Genomic DNA, 26,444 nt, shown 5'->3' with positions numbered 1-26,444 from the left:
GTAGGGTTTGAGCCGGCGACGTGGACAATATCACTGGTGGTCACAGCGGAGGACGTAGTGGGCGTGGCTAGAACGATTTCGTAGGTGACATCGCTCACTTGGCGGAGACGCGATATGGGCCGTGTAACAGGAGAGCAGTTTTTCACAAAGGCCAATTTTACCGCGATGGTGACCAAAGCAACACGAGGGTGGCCGGGCGCAAAATGCACATCACGGTGACGGAGGTCGTAGCGGTTGTTCTGGTTTTCTTGAGACACTTGCAGACGAGCACGCGCAAGTTGGCGAGCATGATCATGCACGGGCGATTGCATCACAGGCATAATCGCTAGTTGAAGCTGTGGGGAACGGGAGCACAGGGTCTAGTGGTAGCGTCGGTTCTCGGCCATACAATAGTAAAACGGGGGAAAGCCAGCAGTTTCGAGACGGGAAGAGTTGTATGCAAAGGTAATGTAAGGTAGAGCGAGGTCCCAGTCACGGTGGTCGGCGGAACGTACTTTCGATAGCATGTCTGTAAGCGTGCGGTTCAAACGCTCAGTGAGGCCGTTCGTTTGTGGGTGGTAGGAGGTGGTAATTTTGTGCTGTATTGAGCAGGCACGCATGATGTCGTCAATGACTTTGGACAAGAACGTACGGCCACGGTCGGTGAGCATTTGACGCGGAGCACCATGCATCAAAATGATATCGTAGAGGAGGAAGTCCGCGACGTCAGTAGCGCAACTGGTCGGAAGAGCGCGTGTTACGGCGTAGCGGGTCGCGTAGTCCGCAGCGACGGCTATCCACTTGTTTCCTGATGTAGATTCCGGAAAGGGGCCGAGAAGGTCTAAGCCAACACGATGAAAGGGCTCGGCAGGGATGTCGAGTGGCTGCAGGTAACCAGCGGGGAGCTGGGAAGGCTTCTTGCGTCGTTGGCAAAGTTCACAAGCAGCGACGTAACGCCGTACGGAACGGGCAAGGCCTGGCCAGAAAAAACGGCGACGTACTCGGTCATAGGTTCGAGAGACGCCGAGGTGTCCTGCCGTTGGGGCGTCGTGAAGCTCTTCTAGAACGGTTGAGCGGAGGTGTTTAGGGACTACAAGTAGGAACTCGGAGCCGTCCGGATGAAGGTTACGTGTGAAAGGACACAGACGAAAGAGGCTATTTACAGGCTATTTACACAGAAGCCAGAGAGCCAGGCCCACAATCGCTCGCACCAAGAGCACAGACACACTTCGTCGTCTTTCGCGCGGCGGCTCGTCTCTTCAACATCTTTCGATGTTATCGTAATAATATTTGGAGAGACAGGAAGAGAGCGGTGTCGATCAGAGAGCAAGCGGGGATAGCCGACATTCTAGTTGACATTATGTGAAATGGCCGGGCCATGTAAAGCGAAGGATAGATAATCGGTGGACCATTAGAGTTACAGAATGGGCGCCAAGAGAAGGGAAGCACATGACGAGGACACGAGAAAATTAGGTGGAGTGATGAAATTAGGAAATTTGCAGGCTCAAGTTGGAATCAGCTAGCGCAAGCCAGGGGTAATTGGAGATCGCAGGGAGAGGCCTTCGTCCTGCATTGGACATGAATATAAGGTGCTGCTGCTGCTGAGTTTTTAATTGATGCGCACTTGTTTGGCTGCCCTGTCATATAGCACTGCCTGCAGAGCGGGAGTACTAAAACCTACCGCGCGACCAGGACAAAGGTAGCGAAACGGCATGCCTGTAATCCACGCTACATCGCCGATACGTGTTGCAGCACGCAAAAGCTATACGACTGCAATCCGAATTCGTGCCTTGCATCGCGCATTTGGTTCGGCGGCGCGTTCCGTTGCAATACACGTACTGCGTGTTTTTTTTTTTTTTTTTTTTTCCTGATGAAACAAGGACTTCGACGGCGAAGGCCTGCACCCGTAGGCTCCAGCAGAGCAACGCAGCTGCACTTTTACGATTGCAGGGGTGATTGCAATCGATCACACCCTCCCCTTAACAAGGCCTCTTTAAGGTCCCTTGGCTCGTCTCGAACGCGAACATTCCGAGGCGTCGACTCGATTGGTCGGCATATTCCGGGAACCGTACGCACACGACTGCTACTTAGGCTGAACACTTATTGGGAAAGATTTATCGCCGCCTCGAAAGCTGAAAATCCCCAAGTAATGAATGCGGGACAACGGATAACTGCCGTCTCTTCGCGGCTGGCGTAAAAGGCTGCTTTGCGAGCATCGCCGTCGAAAGCCCGACGTGCTTCAGTCAGATGTGGAGGAACACTGATGTGCCGCGTATACGAGGACAACTTGTGCCCGTGTTACGGTGCCGCCGGCAACGGAACGGAATGCTGCGTTCCTGGCATTAAAGGTAGCGCTAATTAACGGACGGGACCATACGAAAGTATAAGGTGAGAGAGAAAAAAAAAATTATGGGGTTTTACGTGCCAAAACCAGTTCTGATTATGAGGCACGCCGTAGTGGGGGACTCCGGAAATTTGGACCACCTGGGGTTCTTTAACGTGCACCTAAATCTAAGTACACGGGTGTTTTCGCATTTCGCCCCCCCATCGAAACGCTGCCGCCGTGGCCGGGATTCGATCCCGCGACCTCGTGCTCAGCAGCCCAACACCATAGCCACTGAGCAACCACGGCGGGTGAAGGTGAGAGAGAGACACGGCGCTGACTCGCAACTGAAACTTCTATCGAAGAAACACATACGAAGAAGTGAACCAAGAATCATCAACTCCTCAAATAAATGAACTTGTTATCGTATATTCAGCGCCGCGGCCGTTTTGAGAAAAACTGGCAGACAAGTTCCGACGCCGCCGAAAATTCCGCCACACTTACCAACGCTGCTCTGTGCGGAGAGCTTCGATCCTCATAGAAATCAACCTGCATCGATCGAGGATGATGGAAGGAGGACGCGTGAGTGTATATCGAAGTAGGAAAAAGAAATGCAGATACGTCTTGCAATGCTCGATCTCCATTAAGTTCAATCTATACTCACGAAAGCACGTGCAAAATTGTTCCCGCGACAGCGGTATTACAAATACTGACGATACGCTTGGACCTAAGCACGTTGGCTAGCTTTCGTAGACAACACACAGTTGTCCATCGCCGCGCAACTTCTTCACCGAACGCGGTTTCTGCATACCATGTGTTCTGCTGGCTCCGGAAGGTCAAAACGCAAGGCATAATAAGCAAAGAAATCTATTCACGAAGTCTGCTTGCTTGTATACTCTCGCATTATGAGAACAGCGTGGGAGTAAAAACAGTATAACGTAAGATAATCGACCTAAAATACGGCCAAGCAAAAGCATCCGAGCCACCACCCATTTCCGGTAACCCGTCCCTACTCGCTTGTTTCAAGAACTCCCGGATGGCGTGACTGGCCGACCAAGCGCCGGCGATGCGGCCGTTAAACGACCTTCCGAAAAAAAAAAAAAAAAAGCAAGACACGCTCACCCAATTCCCAATAAGTTCGTCCCATTTCCTTTGCACGCCTCGAGAGAATCCTCCGCGCTCCAAAAAAAGGAAAAGAAAGAAAAACAACGTCAACACAGTCACCGTCTGCGGAAAGGGAAGGTCCCGACAAGACACGCATCGATGCACTCAGCTTCACTGCAATGCACGAGTGCAATGCGAGGGACACAGCCGCCTCGCGAGAGAAAAGATAAAAGGCGGACCGCAACCGTTATCGTTCACCACAGCCCTCTCAACACTTTTCCGTTCGCTCGTATATGAATCGGGGATTTCCCGGGCGTTTCCGTTGGAGCGCCGACCCTGTTTTGCATAGGACTCGAGGCCAGAGCAAACAAACACGACGGAACAGGTATACGCGGGCAAATAAAGAGATACGTGTGAGCAGTGGATGCCGTCGTCGCGGAGCGTGCACCTTGCAAAAAGCCACCGGGCCGAGACGAAAACAACTTTCTCCACGCAAGAACCAAAAATCGAAATAAAGATTAACAAAGAAATCAGCCCCCCGCTTGGACGAGATGAGGGCTTCTTTTCGCATCGCGTATACGATATGCTGTGAAGCAGCGATGCGCAATGAATACGACAAAAAACAAAATAGATGAATTAAACAATTTCGCATTTCAAAAAAAAAAAAAAATAAAGAAAGAAAGAAAAACCGTGCCGCGCATTGCGAAACCTGGAAATGCGCGCCAGATAATTAACGAACCAAACTCGCAATGCAGCTTGTGCGCGAAGATGTTGGTTGCTGGAGCTCGCATTCACGTTTGAAAAAATAAATAAATACACGAAAAAAAGGAAAAAAGAAAACGTGCACTAGTCGAGCGCTGAACATCGACTGATTGATCAGTTGGATGAGTTGATCGAGGAGTTGCACATCAATTGATCAAATGAGTTCATGTCCAGCGCTCGCGTCCAGTCTGTCTGCGTTTCTGTCTGCGCGAACGTTCATGCGCATGCAAACACGAACGTTAGTCAGCGGTCGGCCTGTCTGGTTCCCAACTTTCCAGGTGTCGTGTAGAAGCTTGCGCTGTCCTTGTAACACGTGCGCGCAGTACAAGATACGATGAACGTCCATAGGGAGGAGGAGGAGGGCGGGACAGGAATGCACGCGAAAAAAAAAAAAAAAGCAAGCGCATTCATTGCAATGCAGCACCGCACGCAGGATGGCGAAATAGCCGAGTCTGCGACCGAGCTACCTGCTTATACTAGCGGTCGCACGCCGTTGCGCGCCGCGAATGTCAAGTAGTACATAGGCGTCGGCGACTTTGCGAAAATGTCTGCGGTGGCGCGAGGGTCACGCGTACGTGCAGTACAGTGTAAAATAATTGACACCCTTAAAGGTGAGTACGGGTGTAAATGTGACTACACCTCACACCTTTACACCCAAGAAGGGCGTAAAGTGTGAGCTATAGACCAATTGTACGAATTTACACCCTTATTCACTTCGGCCTATAATTGGTATGCTGTGTCTGTAACTCGCAGCCTTACAACCAAAAAAGGGTATAATGGTGCGAGTTATACGCCAATTATAGACCAAAGTGAATAAGGGCGTAAATATGTCTAACTTACACCCTTAACGCACAAGACAGTGTAATGGTGCGAGTTATAGACCGATTGCATCAATTTACACGCTTATTCACTTTGGTCTACAATTGGTATGTGTCTATAACTCACACCGTTACACCCAAAAAGGTGTAACGGCGTGAGTTACACCACTTATAGAGCAAAGCGAATAAGGGTGTAAATCTGTCTACAACTCGCACCCTTACATTCAGAAAGGGTGTAAGGGTGTGAGTTATAGACCAATTTACACCCTTATACACTTCTAACGGTTAAATTATTTTATGGTGTACTGCTGGTGCGAAGGTGAAGCAAAGGGAAAACCTGTGATGCAGGAACTCACCTTTGAATGCTCGCACGCCCACCCTTACAAAGTTGATTTGGACACCTTAAAGCGTGTAGCGAACTCCACATATGTAGTCAATATACAGCCAATACAAACCTATGGCGTTATAAGTTTATTGACTAACGTCTATCAAGCCTTTTATGCTCACTGTGGCAGTAAAGTGTATTTCGTGTAACCCGCAATACATACCGTAGCGAGTTTTCGGCACCCAAGTCTGAAGAGGGAAATAAAGTACATTTGCGCAGTATAGTCAGTGCTTTTAATCTGTTCTTATATAAGAAACACGCCACACACGTTTAGAACATGTAGCTTTCTTTCGCATTTAGGAGTAAAAATTGTCAGTGTCGTATAACTGCGTAGCGAAATTGGTGCAAGCTGGAGGGTGCTGTCTACTTGCAGGCCTACCGCAGCTGATAGTGCCCTATTTACTGACGAAATTTAGCGGTCTATTTCAGAGGGTGAAACCGGAAGCGCTTTGGAACTTGTATACGTAAAGAATAAAAGGGTCTATAGGCTTCCAGCAAGCAACTAAGTCGGAATTCTACGGACTACACGAGACCAAAGCAAATACTCTTGCTCACGACTTGACTGCAAACGGTATATACATGGTGGCTATACAATGCCAAAAGGACAGGTATTAAGGCGGTGGTCCCACTCCGGCGGCACGAGCCCCCCGTTTTCAGTACTTTTGGAGTAACCGTGGCGGCTCTTTTACTTAAGATATAAAGTTGTGGTATATACCATAAAAAGCTTAATTCTTGTAGATTCCATCTATATATAATATAAGGAAATTGATTAATGTGATTTAGAAATAAATGTTCAAGAAAAAGCATGAGATACATGGTTTTTGCGAACTGTTGTCTCAGTTGTGACCATATTTAGAAGAAACTACCGGCAAGGAGACACAATCTCTCCAATGCTATTCACTGCATGCTTAGAAGAAGTATTCAAGCTCTTAGACTGGGAAGAATTAGGAGTGAGGATCGATGGCGAATATCTCAGCAACCTTCGGTTTGCAGATGATATTGTCCTATTGAGCAACAATGGAGAGGAATTACAACAAATGATTGAGGACCTTCATTGAGAAAGTGCAAGAATTGGGTTGAAGATGAATATGCAGAAGACAAAGATAATGTTCAATAGCCTGGCAAGCGAACAAGAATTCAGGATCGCCAGTCAGCCTCTAGAATCTGTAAAGGAATATGTTTATCTAGGTCAATTACTCACAGGGGACCCTGATCATGAGAAAGAAATTTACAGAAGAATAAAATTAGGTTGGAGTGCATACGGCAGGCATTGCCAAATCCTGACTGGGAGCTTACCACTGTCGTTGAAAAGAAAAGTGTACAATCATTGCATTCTACCGGTGCTAACATACGGGGCAGAAACTTGGAGGTTAACAAAGAAGCTCGAGAACAAGTTAAGGACCGCACAAAGAGCAATGGAACGAAAAATCTTAGGAGTAACGTTAAGAGACAGGAAGAGAGCGGTGTGGATCAGAGAACAAACGGGGGTAGACGATATTCTAGTTGACATTAAGCGGAAGAAATGGAGCTGGGCAGGCCATGTAATGCGTAGGATGGATAACCGGTGGACCATTAGGGTTACAGAATGGATACCAAGAGAAGGGAAGCGCAGTCGAGGACGGCAGAAAGTCAGGTGGGATGATGAGGTTAGGAAATTCGCAGGCGCAAGTTGGAATACGCTAGCGCAAGACAGGGGTAATTGGAGATCGCAGGGAGAGGCCTTCGTCCTGCAGTGGACATAAATATAGGCTGATGATGATGATGACCGCACTTACTGCATTGCAGCTTGCTCTGTAGCTTAAGGACATATTTATCTAGTTCCTAGACGTAGCAAAATAATTTAGAATTTTTGCTTTTTGGATAATTTGCTTTTGAATATTGCCAAATATTGCAATCTTCTGTTGTAAACAGCCCGGCAACTACATGCTCAAGGAAGCTAAATTTTGGACAAAGTAGAGTTCAAAGAATTTAAATTTAGGACACAAAATTTCATTCATGTAACTTTATTTTAAAGCGCAGCTTCGTAGCTTTATTACCTTCCCGCAAAAATGGGCAAAAATAAAACCAGCATTCTAAATATTGGTTATTTTCGGTCTCATTATTAGGAAAAATAATAAAGTTACATGAATGAAATTTTGCGTCCTAAATGTAAATTGTTTGATCTATAATTTATCCCAAATGTAGCTTCCTTGAGCATGTAGTTGCCAGGCTGTTTACAACAGAAGATTGCAGTATTTGGCAATTTTCAAAAGCAAATTATCCAAAAAGTAAAAATTCAAAATTAATTTGCTACGTCTAGGAACTAGGTAAATATGTCCTAAAGCTACAGAGCAAGCCGCAATGCAGTAAGTGCGGTAGTTTCTTCTAAATATGGTCACAAGTGACAGTTCGCAAAAACCATGTATCTCATGCTTGTTCTTGAACATTTATTATTAAATCACACCAATCAATTTCTTTATATTTTATATAGTTGGAATCTACAAGAATTAAGCTTTTTGTGGTTTATACGACAACTTCATATCTTAAGAAGAAGAGCCGCGACGGTTGCTCCAAAAGTACTGAAAACGGGGGGCTCGTGCCGCCGGAGTGGGACCGCCACCTTAAGAACGTAAAGCAGCTTGCAGAGCTGTTAAGCATGCTATAAAAAGTCTCGAATAGTTGCCCAAATCCACGCCCCATGTAGTGGCGCTCTCTGGTGTAGATCTCGAAGGCTATGCGTTTGCTGGTTGCACGATTGCGGAAGCCGCGGAAACACGTCATGACGTTTGGTTATGGACACCACCTATTCATTCTTTTTTTTTTTATGATGGTGGCTGCTACCCCTACGCGAGTAGCGCTATGCGCCTTACGGTGGCTATATATATATGTGTGTGTGACGCGAGCAGGAGTTTGCGGACGGAGGCAAGCATGGTGGCCAAAACACTAGCTTCATTCTTCGTCTTCCTTGTCTTCCACCCACCCACACAAACACACGATTAACCAGCGACATTTTAGCACCCCGTGATAAACGCGCCATTGTCACGCATTTTACTTTTACTGGTAACCACGTGAAACAAGTAAGGCGGGAATTGTATCAACGCCGTCAGCGCTTACTATTTGGTAAAAAAAAAATCAAATACACCGGAAACAAGTTCCATGTGCATGTTTTTTCACTCTTACGGGAACGTAAAACGCGCGTCTTTCGTACTGATCAAAGAAAGTCGCGAGATAGACCTGCAACCAGCAGTAAACGACGCAGCAAAACAAGTGCGAACAGACCGCGTGACGCCGCGGCATGCTGCAAGGCTGCGCCTGCAAGCGTATAGAACTCTCTCGGGTTGGACGACCCAAGCCGCTCACACACGTCAGAACTAGCTGTCCAATTGATTGATGACGTCACCAGTCACCTTCGCGACGCACGTGCCAGTATTGAACATTTGTACGTAATAACGAGCGTCGAGCGCGAACCGTCGACCCATTGTTATCCGGCAGGGTCCCCACTGGCGTGTACGAGAATGCGGATCATCTATACGAGAACGCGGCGTCGCCGAGCTGCTGCGTTCGACGGCCGGATGGTACTTTCACAAGACGAGCTGTTGGCAGAAAGCAGCAGCGAAAGCGCTGCTGCTGGATGGTCAAGGAATCAATTAATACAGAAGCTAACAGAGGACCAGCGCTCCGTTATATTGAGTAACACCACAGCGGGTGCCATAAAAGGGAAAACGAAGTCAGGAGCGTCACAGGGTAAGATGGAGTATGTAGCAAGGCATATGTCACATGTGGTTAACTGCACGGGGAGAAGTAGAACCAAAGGCTCGCTTTTCACCAGCTACAACCAAATGAAGCAAGCAGACAATGAAGCGAGAGGAAGTATAGAGCTAAACCCCGGCTGTGTTTAATCAACGTGCAGAAATAATAAGCAAAAGGGAAATGAAAAGAGGATGCCCACTTTGATTTTCCCTTTGCTTATTATTTCTAAGTCTTAATTAAAACCGAATGCTAATCTTCACTATGCCCTCTCTTCGTTCGTTGCTGGTTTCCTTCGTTTGGCGTTAACCTGTTGCTCAATGTTACACATGATGAAATAAAATAATGTCAAAAATTGGCAGAACCCATCTCACAATGACTGTCGACGGTAATGCGTTAGCACTGAATCAATACACGGCAACACAACGTGACGCCAAAAAACTCACTATGCGGCAACCTGGCGCTTCTTTCAGGAGACACCGTTATGTAACAATTAAACCGTTATAGGCTGGTTCAGTCGCTTTTAAGCGTGATCGACAAAAAAAAAAGGAAGGAAGGAAGGAAGGAAGGAAGGAAGGAAGGAAGGAAGGAAGGAAGGAAAGAAGGAAGGAAGGAAGGAAGGAAGGAAGGCAGCCAGCCGAGACGGACTTAGTGGGTATGCTAGCAGCATCGGCAGCATCCGCGCTAGCAATCATGCAACAGTGAGAACTGCAGACAGCCACGGTTTATATTTCAGTGGAGAAATAGGCCCTTCCATCTACCTTCTCACAAGCGGATCTGAACGCGGTGCGGTTGCTAATGCCGCGTCGCTGCAAGTTCCCACGTTCTGCGGACGGAAGACTTGGCTAGCGGCGTCCGCGGCAAGAAGTCAGCAAGAACGGTATATACTGCCAAATAAACGAGATAACGAACGTAAAACCACTGCATTAGCTTGAGCCAAGAAGCGGACCTCTATGGCGTTTGTATTGCCATAGATATATACTAGCTCACAAATGGTGTCGGGTATACGAGTTGGTCTCATTTGGCGGGCACATTGATCAGCCGCGCTCGCCATGACCAGAGATCGATGGCGCCTTCAACGACCAAGTATAGAAAAGGGGTCGAAAAAAATATTAAGTGGCGATTTAGCGGTAAATGCGAGATAACTGCGTTAGCATCACACGGCGGTCCGGAGCAGACCACTGTCCGCTACACTATATATAAAAGTATATAAATTATACCTTCACGTATAGGTGCAGCCACCCTGGCTACAGACACGTCGGGCACAAACTCACCGTTCGCTCAGAGCTTCACCACGAGGGCGGCGCGACGGTCGCGATGACAAACTTGGGAGGATACAGTCACTCCATCGCACCAAGAAGGCCGCGCAGTCGAAGACCGCCTCGTTCGAGCACAGACGACCGGGGACACGATACAACGTCCCCCACATAACACGCACACGACCTCTAAGCCTTCACACTTCCGTGCATCCGACCATCAACCGCACAGCACGTGCAGACAAAAAGGAACTTCCCGAATGTGCCGACAACACGCAGTTCCTCAGGCGCGCGCGCACAACAAGAAACCAGCCGGCAGTAACGCTTAAAAAAAGGTATACGCAAAATGGCTTTTCAGCGGGACAGACGGCGAGATCAAAGAGCGCGCACGCGCCGTAAAAAAACACGCGCACGGACACACTTTCGACACGCAAGCACACGGCCTGTGAATCCAAGATCTCTGCGTCTACAGATGCACACGTAACCCCACGTACGGTCTCAGCGAAGAGTCGACGCGCTCGTGCGAATAGCGCGAAAGGGTCCACCAGCGAGAGTGATCGTGACTGACGCGTTCGTCGTGAACGAATGAACACATGCGCGCGCACGCGCGCACTACTGCGCGTCCAAAAGGCCCGGAGACGCGAAAACGCGGCGCCGGGACGCGACCTGTCGACTGCCTCTGCGCCGTTCGCTGCTCCAGCCGTTGCAGAGAAAGGGAGGGAATTCCCGGGCATTTGCCCATGCAGTCCAAAGCGATAAGTAAATACGCGCCCAAGCAGCGATATATAGGTTGTTCACTGGCGTACAACAGCCTGCCACCCGCGAAATTGAGGAACGCCTTCGGCAGAGGCCCGTAACGTCTGCGGGGAGGGCGAGTGGGTTTCAAAGCCGATATCGAAGCAACTATAGAAGGACAAGAACGCGGGTAGGCAGAGGTAATGCGCCGTGTACATAGCCGCCGGCGACGTTGAGCTACGGATAGGGAGGTCACGAGCGCGCATGGAGGAAAGGGCATAAGCACGGAGAAGTGGTATGGTACAAACAACCTGTAATTGATGCCATGCAGCGCATTAAGCAAAAGCCAGGAGGGGTTCGCCGATATGTTGCGATATTCCGCTGTTTCTTTTCTTTTTTGCCTGCAGCCGATAAAGTAGTACACGGCTGTGTTGGTATCGCATGTGTCAATACCCGCGCTGCGGATCTAAAAAATTCCAGGCAGGCTACGGAAACGTTCGATTTCCTCCTAGATATCGTGGCCCGTGAACTTCCGACACCAACTCTACACGTGCGAGCATGTGCGCGCGTTCTAGTTACGCACAATCGATCACGCTTATTGCACGTCAGGCACGCGTAGCCGAATGATTGCCAACTGGTGCGCCAGGCACGATTTACAGGACGTGGACACCGCGGCCGTGTCTGGAACGCGCGACCTCGCGCTCGGCAGCGCCGAGCCCCTGCCGCGCTTTATATGACGCCGCGAACGGTACTTCAAGCGCCGCAGGTTAGTACATCACTTCGTCACGCGCACATTGCGCCAGCGTTGACGCAAACGGCCCGCTTTAATTCGGTCACCGCCACCAACACCATATGGCGCGACGCGTATATAGGGAACCGCAACTGCAACAAAACGCGTCGCAGTTCCTCCCGCGCGCTATTCCGGCGCCAACATATATCGAACATGGAAATCTCGCGAAAGAGCGAGCTATACGGTGCAGACATACACCAGCTGCGATCACCACGCTATGGAAAGCTACGCATACCGTTGCGTGTGCGACGCCGCACCGGCGCTTACTCCTTCGTAATAACGGAAACGCGCAGTCACGCGGCGGCCGGAGGTCGCAGCAACGGTTTCAACACGACGCGGTCCCCCCCACCCCACAACGGCGCCCCTTTCCTCGGCCCGTGACACTCACGAGAGGAGGAGGGGGAGAGCGCTTTAATCGAAGCCCACCCCCTCCCAGAGCCGATCAACGTGACACGTATTATTTACGTCGCCGCGAGAAGCAACAACCTCCTGCAGTATCGCGCGTTAGCCTCCGAATAACCTTTTCTTTCCAGAGCGGATGAGAAAGCCACTTACCCCGGACAGATCCACGGCGACCTGGTAGCGCACCCTGCTCTGTTTGCGACGCGCCATGCTCGGAAAGGCACCGCCGGAGGGCGTCGTCGACCGGCGGCAGTCACCACCCGGCGTCACCGGTTTGCCGCCGCTTCTTCAAACTCCTTCGCGGGCGAGGTGCAGCAAACGGACGCGTATGAACGCGGCTGCTTTAATGCGGCCTCGCACCGTCGTAGCGGATGCGATTTGACGGCAGGAGACCGGACAGAAACGAAACACACCTCGGGCGTTACGAGCTAAGAAAAGAAAAGATTTAGAGCGGGAGAGAGAGAGTAAAAGAAAGGAACAAGGCGACAGGTTCGACGGTGCTTGAGGCGACGACGACGACAACACTTTCATCGCCCAACCGGCAACGCAGCGGAGACGCGCGCAAGCACGCCGACTGACTGCCAAGGGCGAGAGAGAGGATGTGCGCTTTCTTTCTAATTTCATTTATCTTGAATTTTTAAAGTTGCCTTATCAAAGGCCGCGTCTCTCGTACGTGACAGCGCGTCGCGGTCCGCAAACATATTAAAGCGCCCATACCAGTCACCAGCGCAGCGGCGTTCGTGTGGCTGGCGACCTCCGGACGACGCACGTACGTACAACTTCCGTGCACGGCAGCCAAGCCTAGAGCGCGTGTAAGCCAACCAGTAACGACAGCTGACTACGAGTTCAAAACGGGGGAGGACTAGGGCTCGCCCAATGCGCGCCACCGATCCTTACGTGACGTTTCCAATCAGCGTCGTGAGAAAGGCGGACTATGGAAGAGCTATTCTGGTTCTGCTTTCTGGTTGGCTGACGCTTTAGCCGCAGCTGTCGCTCCACTGTACGGAATTGGTGAGACGGGCGGCTTGTTTTGCAGTGTTGCAACGCCGCGCCGCCGCTGCTGCTGCAGCGTTGAATGATCGCAGTGTTGAAGCTTGCTTCACCGCGCGCCACTCAGATGCGTGATCGACTACAAACTTCCGTGCAATGCAGCCAAAGCTATGGATCGCGTCAGCCACCTAGAAAAGAGGAACCAGAGGGGCTTCTCTCATTCTCTCGCCGACCGAATGAGCGGCGGCTTTCATGGAAGGATTAGAAATGCACAATGGGCGAGGCCTGTTTTGATCCCTTTCTACGAAACACGCAGCCGGTTGACTGACGCGAGCCCTATAGCCCTTGCTACTTGCTGCACGGATGTTGGCGAGACGGAGTTGATGTTGCATGCGTTTCTTGAAGTTCGAGGCCGTGGTCAGTCAGCCAGCCGTCGCGCCGGCGCCGCGGAACGGGCAGTGAACGCGCGCGTGACCGCGATGCATGGAGGCGATATGAACGCAAAACAAATTACAACAGTCCCGCAGACGCGCACGAGATTTCGAAGCGAACGTTCAAAAGCGGCGCTCGGTTTCATACGCGCTTAATACATAGTGAAGGCTATGTTAATATAACAAGCCTAAACAAACAACGGCCGACGACTGACGTTGGAAAAAAAACACGTGTGCCTTGAAGGCGAAAGTTATACAAAACCGACAGGCGCAGAATCCTGTCGACACACACTGCCTCCGGCGCGAGATGCGAGATGTGAGTTAAGCAAAGTTCGATTTAGCCACTGTGTGACGTACGTTTTGCGCGAGTGACTGTCCGTCGGTGATGGTTAGAAAACAAAAAAGCAGCCAAACGGCACCCCCTGTAGGTAGTGTCCACCTTCCAGAAGCGTTGGGATTCGAAGAAGACGGAATCATTAACTGGTGAGCAGTCGAGCAAAGAGACGGTTGGAGTAATGGTGGAAGATAAAAAAAGTCGCAGTTTCGCCCGAAAGGCGAAGCATCGATTGCGATAGCAAATTTGTAGACAGCAATACGAAGTAAGAATAGTAGTTTCATTGGCACTGCAAGCTTGTAAACATTCGCTTGCAAACAAAATTAATAAGCATGGTGTCAGTGCGCACATGCAAACATGAACACACCACACTGGATGGCCGCGGACACTCCCTGTCAAAACGCCGGCGTGAGGAAGCGCGGCTCAGCAGCGACCTTCGTGCTGCCTATCGCCTCAACGCGAACTGAGCGGTGAGAAGACAGCACGCACAAAGGTATGAGCCGTCGGCGCAGCTAGACTGCCCATAACGCAGATTGCTTTCAAGTTGCTACCAAAGTACGACGCCGCCCCCCTCCCTCCCCTCCCCCCGGTGCCTTACGCACGAAGAAACACGGCGAGCTTCCTCCCCACTTTCATCCCTCGCGCGCGCAAGATTGAGCCCCGATTGTTGGCTCCCCTCGCGCGCTTTCATTCGCGCGTTATAGCATGCGGCGCGCGGCTACGGTGTTATCTCCTTTGGACTTTATACGGAACATCACGGCGGCGACGACGACGCCAAAATGCCCCTTGAGTGTTTATATAATTGCTGTCCCAATAAAAACAAAACGAGCAGGGAAGAGATTGGTAGAAGCGGAGTCATAGCAAGCGCAGGTAATGGTACAGTATAGTGATAGAGGTTTTAAATACGAAAGTTAAGATCGAGATCAGATACGTAAAAGGCTAAATGGCCATAGACGTAAAACATGATTAAATCAAGCAGGCTAGATGAATATTTGTCCCTCACCCAAGTTTGTTCAGCATGTTTGTTTCCAAGAGTGCTGCGTCATTTTTATAGCACAGTCGAAACTCGACATATCAATCACGGACACAACGAACCATCGGATATAAAGAATGCAAAATTGCGTTGGTCATGCTAAAATTCATTAGAGTACTCTCCTATGCCGAAATTGAAGATGCTGGATCCAACGCGGTACCGGTTACAGCGAAGGAAATTTTTCTTTGCACGTCTCAAAATACATACAGTCAAACCTCTATATAACGAACCTCGATTTAACGAAACGAAATTCGCGATATGACGAACTATTTTCATTTCCCGATCTTAGTTGCACTAAAAACTGCGCATTTTTCTTCGCGATTTAGCGAAGCAACTTCGTGAAACGGTCTCGATCTAACGAAGTTTTCGGCCATTTCAAGCATGTACTTGGAGCCTGTACGGCTAGTAAATCTAGCAAAAAAAAATTGTCGAAGTTTCACCCGAAAGGCGAAGCATCAATTGCGATAGCAAATTGCGTTAGCCCCACAACCTTTCGCGGTGGTGGTAAGTGGTTCTTGAGGGAAAGGGAAAGGTTGGCGCTATCTTCTGCAGCCCTTGAGGGAGCACGGCTCAGCGCCAAGCTTTCGCGCGACGGGAAAAGTCGCATTTGCTCTCTATATATGGAAAGGAGGAAAGACGCTTAATTCTGCAGCCCTTCAGGGAGCATGGCGCCGAAAGGGCGTTTGTTCTCTGATGTGCGTTCGCTCTCCGTGAAAGCGCGCGTCCCTCACGCCCTTTCAATCGCATATACAGCGTCCGGAGCGCGGCGACGATTTCATCGCCGTTGACGTCATACGGAACGTCACGGCGACGGCAGAAATCCGCTTTGGAGTGTCCATATAATTGCTATCGCAATAAAACTATGTCGACCGAGGTAAAAGTCGTTTCAAGTGTCCTTCTGCATGAAAAAATGTGGCAATACCGCTGTCAAGGCGCGCGCGCCGGGACGCGGTAGGCAGGAAACACCGCTGCGCCATTCATCGAGTTGATGAACAACTCCGAGAAACACGAGAGCTGGCGAATCCTTCTGCGCAAGTGAACGCGCAGTAACGTGATCAAGCACGCGCTTGGGGAAGGGTTCAGGAACGCGCGCCTATCTACCTTCTAGTGCGCGCGTCTCAACCTCACGTGCGTCCGTGCGCGGGCCACACGCCGTATCTCGGAGGCAATCTTTCCGCGGCAAGTGCAAAGGCTTCCCCCGCATTTTGTTCCCGCGCGTCTAGCGTTGGCGGTCACGTAAGCTCAAATTTCGGAGACGCGGTGCGAAGCGCTCGCTCGCGTTTTGACCGCGAGTTCGTGGTTGTCGAGTGAGATCTGTTAATGTTTGCTTGAGCGCGCGTGACACCGATAAAACAACGAACCTTACTTCGTGTAGTTTCTTCGCTATCGCCACCAATGCTCCGCCTTTCTGGCAAAATCGGCCTTTTCTTTTGCTTGAGTATACCAATATCCGAGTCTTTTTACACTTTAGTTTTAATATGTGGGCGCCCGTTGCGGCCACTAAGCGCGGGCAGCTATGGCGTCCGAGATTTACGGCGCCGCGCGACGCAACACGTGCAGATCTCGGACGCCGTGAGCCACGTCGATGCATTGCTCTCGGCGCGATCTGCACCGCACGCGCTGGCGCTCACAACCGGACAATTATGACCCGACCTTCCTGCGATTTGTTCATAAGTACTTAGTAACAAGATACCTTACACCAGGAATACTCTGGGAATTTGTGAAGCTGTTCTTAATGCTGAAACTTTAAAACCTCGAATTAACGAAATTCGCAATTTAACTAATTTTTTTCGTCGCAAGTACAACTTCGTTATATCGAGGTTCGACTGTATTCTGGTAGCAAAAATGTCTCATACAGTCGCCGACCGACTTTCCAGACGCCTGAATTTTCGGACCTGCACGATTATTCGGACTTCCCTGCGGCAACGCCACCTACACCTAGCACAAACGTATAACGGCAATAAGCAAAATTTCGGACGCCGCAGACATCGCGGCCATGAACAAAGTTGCCGCCAATGTCGACTAGGCACGAAACCGTAGCTTTGGTTGCACTCGGAGACCCGGAGCTGGTTAGTCCTAGCGGTCTAAGCAGTGCGGCCGGCGGAATGGCTGGTGAAAAGCCGTTGCGGGAATCTCCCCTTCAATACGTTTGCACTCGGAGGCCTTGTCGGTGATAGAGCGTAAGATCACGCACGGCCTAGAGTGACGGCCTTATCCTCCTCAGACCCCTTGTACAATATATTGCACATTGCCTTTAACTTTTTTTTTTCAAAATTAACTTGGAACTGATTAGGCAACATATTCATTCTGGTTAAGTACGGTGCATGTGTAACTGTAAAGAAATTGTTTACGCATATTCCTGTCATCGCTTTCAAGAAATTTGACACTACATTGATCTAGACCTCTGTTGGCCCAGATGGCTGAAAGCAACCTTGAGGAGTGTTTCAAAATCAGAGCTTGGGTGAGAATACCGGACGCGACAGCAACATGACAATGTACTACACATAGTTCCCTTTTCATCTCTGCGTTTAAGCAATGAAATGCAGTTTTTACCATAGCAAACACGAGGAGATGGAGATACACGTACATGAAGATGCATCTTTTGGCATCTAACGGTGTTATTTAAATTTTAAAAATTGTTTTTAAGTTCACAACACAACAGTAGACAATAAACACCTTGAAGAGCGATTATGTCCCATAGCTGTGTTTGGGTCTCAGGAGGTTATAGTACCGGAGTACCGTGTGGTCCCCTCCGTATGCAAAAAGTCTGGCGGCAACCAGACCGCCGTCAGCAAGTCAACGTACCTATCCAGTGCGACCAATCACACGGTTTCGTCTTTGCGGTGGTAATACACTTGTAAATGTAATTTATCATTGCTCCCGTGTGTCGTATCAGCATGGAAAGATGCCGATGGGCCATCAAGAAGCCCTTTGCAGGCCTGTCGGAGACACTCCGCTTGCATTTCTTTCAGATAGACCTGATTGCGATTCTTCCCCCACCGATATCTGTGTGTAGCTTATAACGAATATCAAATATAACGAAGGTATTTTCGTGACCGATGAGATTGCAGCATAACGAGGTACTACTGTATAGGGCCCATCCTATCGCAGCACTTACAACAGCCATACTGAGAGTAATCCTAATCAGACTTGAATGCAGCGAATCAATGCAATTCATTATTTAAAATTATTTACATTTATTCCAAGTTTTCTAATTGTTTGATTACTTTTTACTAGGTAACTGACCGTGATTCAATTACTTTTTTTCATATAACCAAATACATGTAACCAGTCTCTTTATTAACAAGATAAGCTGTGACAAACGACACAGCTTTCAGCACTTGAATTTGCTAACAACTAGAGTAGAACACCCACGATCCTACTATACAACAACCTCATAGACGCTCATGCTCAGACAGGCAAACCCAAACACTTAGTATTTGTTTGGACTCATTGTTCCACCAGATGCCACTTAGGCTCAAAAGCAGCAGTGGCTCCGGACATTGGTACTAGTGAATCACCTATGGATGATTCAGTTTTTCATAGGTCCTGCCGGGAGCTTTCACAAGCACATTGCAAATGCTTGAATTTTGCAGATGACTTGCTAGTGTGCGAGATTCAGGATCAGGGTGCAAAATTAGCAGGTCTCATCTTGACTTTGGTGCTGCATTCGAAAACAGCATGATAGAATACACAGAAGCAAATGGGTGCATGGCAGCTCTGCAGAGTTTGGTTTCCGCGAACAGAAAGTGAAACGGTGCAACAACGTTGGGTGCAACTGTCAACTTTAACTGAAAACTTCGTTCAGTGACCGCTACGCTGTTCATACTGAACTTACCGACACCACAATCAAAATTGATTCGTGAGCACTGCTCACAAGAACGAATATCCGTTGAGACAAATAGGCGGCGCAGAAAAGTTTCGTTGGCCACTGCGGTCTGTGACGACACAAAAGACCTGAAGCTTCTATTCACAGGAGCCAGACCGTCAAAACGACTGAAGTGCCGGCAGTCAAGCCAGCATGCCTACAGTCAGCTGCAATGATTGCCGAATGCACCTCGGGTTCCCAGTGTGTGCTGCCCAATGACTGTAGTGCGTCCCTGGATTAGATATCACCGGTGATGTATTGTGGGATGTCATAAATGACCAACAGCCATGCCCTAATGAGAATCCTAACAGTTAACGTGTGGTTTTCGTCTCTAATCACAAATGACCATATTGGTAAAAAGAAAGCATGTTCTGTAAACTGCACAGAGAAATTATTTTTATCCCTCTAATATTATTCCCCTCAAATGCAGGGGTCGACCTATATTCCGGTACATCCATTCTTGTGCGCTTTCAGACTTGAGTGCAAAAAAAGCTGTACTTGATTACTTTCAGTAAGACCCTTGTATTTGTGTGCATGCATCTCTTCATCAGACACAGCACTCTTGTATGTCACAGCGGCAAATGTGCTGAACATCAGGTTGCTGTCTTACAGTGAACAGTACCTCGTTCTCATCATGTTTCTTCTAGTGTCGTAGGAGAACTTGTAAGCCATGAAACCATAAGTAAGCCGTATGTGCCAAAGTATAGTCGCCTATATGTAGTCACTGCAGCAACTGAAAGTCTTGCAAGTCTCTTCGAACAATATAATGGTGCGTCAACGCATGCACCGTTTGATGCTTCCAGAGGCCGATTTATCATTACCCTTGGGGACAAATATATAACAAAAAGACATTATCAGATTCGTCACTCGATGATCTAAGCAAACACAGCCTTAGCTGAACGTCTACAAGGCATATGAAACTGGTGATGATAATATATATCATTACAAGCTGCTTTCCTGCATTCAAGACAGTGTTTAAAGTGATTGCACATTAATTAGGCGACTTAATAAAAGTTTAATTCTGCAGTTTTAAGAAGCCACACTCTGATTGAAGCCCGCCGTGGCGGGGAACTCCGGATTAATTTCAACCACCTGGGATTCTTTAACGTGCGTCTTAATCGAAGTACACAAGTGTTCTTGCATTTTGCTCTCTGTCAGAATGCCGGCGCTGGAGCAGGGATGGACTTGAGCTAAGCAGAAAATGCCATAGTCACTAAATATACCCGGGCAGGTGATCAAGCATACTGTTTCGCATCACCAGACCAAACCTGTAGAAAAAAGAAGGAAGACCAAAGTCCCACACATACCCGTGAAGAGCCATCTGGCTGATCCAAGTCCATGGCCACACTGCGTCCCACCTCTGAAAAACAAAGCGTTGACCTTGTATCAAGGTTGCCAGGTGGACATCGTACCAAGTTCTGTAGGGCAAACCACTCAAGAAGACAATCCAACCACAGTACCAATTATCTCACTCCTACAAATTACACTGTATTCCAGCAATCGCAGCTCTTCCACTCCATTTTTATATCTCGACACTGCTCATCTCCGAACCTACTCTATGCACCCCACCGGCACCCCTTGATACACTCGGGTTCTTCCAAGTAATGCTTTCAATAGGCTCTAATACATTCTCCCGTAAGAGTACAGCACACTTCAACTTTCTAAGCATCGATAAACGGATGTGAAGTGAAGGACCTGCCTAATCTTCATCAGGCCCCATCAATTTCCATTTAGGCAAAGGCATCGCTGTTTTGCTAATCCTACCTAGACAGGAGCACATTATGAGGTAAAAGATCATCAGTATTCTGAAAGCTTTCCCACTGGCAAAACCTTGCATTCTACACCGAATGGTGGTACAGAAGACAAGAACCTCACATTCTTCAGCAGTTATTCAGGCAAATGGGACTCGGTTATTGCGGGCGGGCTTCCATTTTCTTTTACTTACCAAGTAGGCATTTCCTGAAGGCTGCCTTCCGGGTCTGCACATCGGGTTCTCTTCGCTGTGCATCGAAGTCTTCGAACGTCAGCTTTGGCACCTGGGTGATCATTAGGAATCAAAACCTTTACAAAAAACATTCTTTAAATTGTTGTGGTGTCATTATTTAACTTCCTTTCCCCTTTCTATTCCTTCTTTCTATTTTCCATTTCCGTTCCATCTCCTCTTTTCAGATAAGCAGGCAGCTTTTGTCACCCTTCTGGTGGCAGTTAGCAGCCTGCTTTTCTTTACCATAGCTGTTTGTATGCTTTCAGACATAAAAAAATAAAATTATTCAGAGGAGGAATTCCCCTAAGCACAGGCTACTTTACGTGAAAAGTGCAACCTCAGAGCAGCTCTAGCCATTTTAAATTTAAATTACTAGTGCCTGTCACCACTAAAGTTAATTTTGCTTTGCTTTGATTAAATGATTCCTTGCACGATCGAGAGGAGACAAGGACTAAACGCATGCGATTGCTTTACAAAAGTCCCTGCCCCTTACACAGTTTGACGTTGGTAATGCAAGCATGTTCACAATAAGTAAAAAAATAATTCAAAATTTGGAAGTTTGACCTTAATTTTTTTCTTTTAGTGACGAACTATTTAGCGTGAAAACAATGAAAATAGAATTTTGAAAGAACAGTTAATTAGAGTTACTTAATTTAGTGTTTCTTCTTAGTTTCTGTTCATTATTTAAATGCGTAGGAAACAGATAAATGTGCCATAAGAGTGGAAAAGCAGAGTGCCCAGTGCATGCCGCTATAAGATCGCAATCACACTTACCGGTGGTTTGGCATTGCCACTGTCAACTGTGCCACTGAAAGAAAAAAAAAAAAGATATTCTTCATTTCAGCGATGCAAAAGGAATAGTTTTAACTTTACAGCTACAATAGCCCTTAGGATGGGCACCAAGGCGATCAGAGATCGAGATCGGTCACAAAATGTTAAATCAGGCAAGTTTTGAAAATACGGCTTGTTTCACTGACAAGTGGCTCGAATTACTAACAAGAAGGGATTCGATAATACCTTTTTGCAGGTGAAGATTCCCAGCAAGGTCAGACAAAAAAAAAAAACTCCCTGTTGGGTCTTAGCAGCCTAATAACTAAGATTTCTATCAAATTTTTAATTGTCACTGTTAGGTCGCCATTGTGAATTGGACATTTGTAGCTAATGGCAAACTCGTAACAAATAGTTTTCTAATACGAATCAAAAGCCCTTATTCAAAGCACAATGGCACGAAGCCGATACCATTTCATGGCGAACTGAAACCGAACTCGCAAGGAGCATGGTTAACCCCGCCTTAACATTGTGTCACATGGTGACATGACTGGATATGTGACCTATACTGTGGCATGCCAGCCAAAATGCCGAGCTTATATACATGAGGTGATCTTGGGTGGCAGTCTGCATCTGGTTTGTGCTTGTCACTCGAAAAATGGAAACAATCATTGCTGCTGGTCAAAGTGGGTTCACATGGCTGTACATGTGCAGCCATGTGAACCCACTGTACATGTGCAGCCATTCGAGGCGTGACTTTGGCCATTTGATGCAAATTTGAGGCGTTATGCGCACTCCTGACACACTCGGTTTCAGTTTAACACTCAAAGTGAGTCGCAACTCAGCGTACCAGAATGCTTTAAATAAGGCTTTTGGTTTGTTTCAAAAGCAGTTCTGTTATAAGCTCACTATTAGCTACAAACGTACAATTGGCATTGGCGACTTAGCAATGGTAATTAAAAACATACTTTGTGAATTTTAGTTAATTAGGCTGCTAAATGATCCAAGGTAGTTTTCTTTTGCGCGCTTTTGTTGGGGATCTTGTTTTGCAAAAAGTATTATTGTGTCTCGAATTCCCTATTTTTATTTAAATAGAAACAACCATCGCTGAAACACCCGGTATTTTGCAGTCGTGCCACCTCCTGCAATAATTTGGTCATTGCAGACGTAATTAGCAAAAAACACCACCCAAGCCCTCCGTACAGATGGTTAACCAGTGAAGCTGAAACGTGCGGCCCGGTGTTTAGCAGTGGGTTAATCCCGACGCTGTATTGAAGCTTTTCTCAATTATGGATACATGTTTGCATTTCTAGTGGAACGCAAGCGCCAATGGCGGGCGGATGCTGCTAACCACGACGCCGAGCTAACTCGAGATATCGAATGCATGCGACAACGGCGAGCCGAGGAGCCGGCGTTGCAGGCAGAGCAGGTATGACGCAGAGAACGACGTCAATAACGGCGCTGCCAATGGCGCGTGCGCTTGGGTGCGACGTAGAGAACGACGTAACCGCTGGCGCAGCCAATGGAGATGTTTAGAGAAACATGGGACGAATGGTTTTTCGTTTCGCCTAGCCATATACGGCTTTCGCTGTAAAAGAAATAAACTTGATTTTATGTTTGCTGCACTTCCGCAAAATCCTAGTGTACCAAAGAGACATGAACATGTATGCTAATTCCTTTTTTGTCCAAACAATAAACCAGTGGAACAGGCTGACTGAAGAGCAAGTGCACTCTGTAAATGAAAATGTATTCTATTTGTTGCTGTAACCCCCTTGCTGTAACACCCTTGATCACTACGGTGTTACCTTTGAGTAAAGGAGATAAAGATACATCAGTGCTAAACTCGCAGCTGTAAGCAGAAACAAAAAAAAAAAAACTGCATGCAGAAACCAGAAAAAATGCATCCCTGATGCATTTTTTTTTCTGCTCTTGTGCGAGATGCTTCAATCATTATTAAATGCCATTAAACTAAGCCAAACGTTGATAAAGCAGAGCAGTATTACTGCGCGGAGGACAATATGCGAGATCAGAAAGTCGACAGCAGAATGAGCATGTCCTACAGCTTGAATCCTCATCATTGTCTTAGTGCCACTTCCACCATATGCTTTGCAATCGCTTACTAACAAGCTCCTAGTGAGAGGTCCCAAGTTTCGTCCTCATAAGAGAATAATTTCTCATACTTTTTTCTACTAGTACATTGCATGTGGTGGGACCTGCACTTCCTGTGCTACCGAAAAATGGCGTATGCTCATGCAGGCAAATAAGCTTGCATTTTGCATTGTGCTCTATTACAAAGGGGCGTTTCCACATGCTTTCATTAAAACAAACACGTTTTAGTGACTGTAACTACATGTTGACGAAACTAATATTGCAAAATGTATTCAGCTGCTCCCCGACAGCTTGACAGGTGGGATGCCTTTGTCAAATAAATTACAGTAAACTGTTGCTCTGCGTCTAATCTGCCAAATTCAGCAGGCACTTTCAGGATAAGAGCGCCGAAGTTTTTCAGGAACTGTGCTTGAAAACAGGAAAATAGTGTACAGGAAACATTATTATGAATCTCTCTGCTGTGTTCTATTACAGTCAGGCAGATAGCCTAGCTCTTGCTTGCACAGAACTTAATCCGCCTTGCACATTTCTACAGAACTTGCATTACCCAGCAGAACAGCACGCATCAGTGAAACACACTAAGCATCAAGCAATCTAAAGAAGACGAAAGGTTGTCCGTAAGATGATAACAAGGGAAGCCTCCGCCTGGAAGCAATGATTTAAGAAGGTCAGGGCATACAGGAGACCAAAGCCCTGACATCAGTCTACATTAACAATCATCATAATCAGCCTATTTTTGTCCACTGCAGGAAGAACGTCTCTCCTCGTGATCTCTAATTACCCCCATTTTGCCCCAGCTGGCCCCATCTTATGCCTGCGAATTTCAGAACCTAATCATACCCCCCGATTCTCTGCCCTCCGCATCAGTACGCTCTGGCAAAGCATGATGTGGTATTTTGTGGCGCAAGGGCCAGACAAGACCAAAGAGTGCCAAGCAAATAGCTATGAGTTGTCAGTTGAAAATGAATTGCTAACGGTCGATGTGCCATGGCAGTAAGAAGCCCTAAAAATCAGTTGCTGTAACGTGCATCAAATATATATGAAGTATGACAATGACTCTAGTGATGTGTGCTACTAACATTAAAAAGATGCTACAAGGCAATAACATTACATGGATTTAACCCTTTCATTGTTACTGGCGTACCGGTACGCTGTAGTGCTTCTGTTCTGCCTTGCCATTGACGTCAGACAGGCATGCGATGACCATACCAAGAGAGCAGTTGCCATTATCCATGTCATTTTTCTGCATAACCCCAAAATAAATTTTGATCGTTTTATAATATCCGAGAAGAAACATCGTGGCAGTACTCATCTCACTATGACGGTCTAAGGTAATATCAATAGCAATCTAGCAATGTAGCAACAAACCACGTTCTTTAAGTCACGTTCATTTAACATGGGTAGTGGTATTTCTGAGACTTTCACTGCTTCAGCAAGACGTCGCACACTTCGATATCGTCCTGTCTTGCTATGGCACTCCCTCGCCAAGGTTGCCCATTAGCATGGAGGCATGATGACTGTATGACGCAGACGCTGTGACAATGGAACGATGAAGAAGAAATGATATTAATGGAACGACATAGGCGCATAACGACGATGGAATGACTACAATGCGACGATGACGACATAGGACAATGACATGATTGTGTGACAATGATGGTATTACGTCAACCGGATGAAGAAGTGGAAATGACGATGGCACGACAAATACGGCATCACGATGACAGTACGACAGCGGATGCACGATGACGTTTATGTGACGACAACACAATGGCAACAGCGGCACAATCACGATTGAATGGTGACAGCATGATAACAAGACAATTACGAACAAGGAATGACGATGAGTCGATGAAGGTGGTATGACGACGACAGCATGGTGACAACTGGATTACGATACTGAAGGGATGACAATGGTTGAATGACAGCATGACGACGATCGCATGATGACAACGGTATGACGACGACGGCATCAAAGAGCCGGACGTCGAAGTTACAATGACAACGGAAGGACGCGTCGGCATATCGACGAGCATGTAACAACGAATGCATGACGACGACGATGCAGTGATGAAGATGGCATGACAACGGCATGAGGACAATTGGATGATGATGAGCTTATGGTGGTAATGGCGTGTTGGTGACTATCACAAAACCTGTATGAGGAAGAAATGACAATGACGGCATGATGAGACAGATGACAAAGCTGAAGTGACAATGATGGCACAATCACGACGGCATTACAATGACGGTCTGACAATGGAGGCATGATAGCGACTACCTGAAGATGACGGTGCGAAAAGGCGGCATAATCATGACTGCATGACAGAGGCTGTAGTATGACAACAGCATGACGTCAATGGGATGACGTTACTGAAGTGATGACAATGATAAAACTACAGTGCAATGACGATGTGGGTTCTCATCTCCCTGTCGTCATGCCATCGTTGTTATATGTGTAGTGAAGAAGAACAGGGAGCAAGCAGTAGTGGGGCGCTCTCATAGATGTAGGGCGCGAGCGCAGATCACGAGCTCTTGGCGTTGAGACCGTTGCTCTCTGGCGACTGAACTGGTTTTTCGCCTGCCGCTTGCCGTCAGTAAATCTCCTTATCATATGCAATTGTCGTTCCATCGACATCATTCCTTC

At 47.7% G+C, this 26,444-nt stretch overlaps 1 protein-coding gene across 7 annotated transcripts in view; it reads right to left on the bottom strand.

The window, feature by feature from the left end:
* The window catches only part of LOC119465371 (inositol 1,4,5-triphosphate receptor associated 2-like), a 347,709-nt gene that overhangs the window by 106,500 nt on the left and 214,765 nt on the right, over nt 1–26,444 (bottom strand). For all 7 annotated transcript variants that reach the window (XM_049656273.1, XM_049656274.1, XM_049656278.1 and 4 more), the window contains 3 exons: nt 21,695–21,728; nt 20,882–20,972; nt 20,244–20,296 (listed from right to left, as the gene is read on the bottom strand). In XM_049656273.1, coding sequence (XP_049512230.1) covers nt 20,244–20,296; nt 20,882–20,972; nt 21,695–21,728 — 178 coding nt within the window. The remainder of the gene's footprint in view (nt 1–20,243; nt 20,297–20,881; nt 20,973–21,694; nt 21,729–26,444) is intronic.

Source organism: Dermacentor silvarum, chromosome 9 (genome assembly GCF_013339745.2).
Source record: "Dermacentor silvarum isolate Dsil-2018 chromosome 9, BIME_Dsil_1.4, whole genome shotgun sequence".
NCBI classification, from domain to species: domain Eukaryota; kingdom Metazoa; phylum Arthropoda; class Arachnida; order Ixodida; family Ixodidae; genus Dermacentor; species Dermacentor silvarum.
The sequence above is the reverse complement of the archived record's forward strand: the minus strand, read 5'-3'. Positions and strand labels throughout refer to the sequence as shown.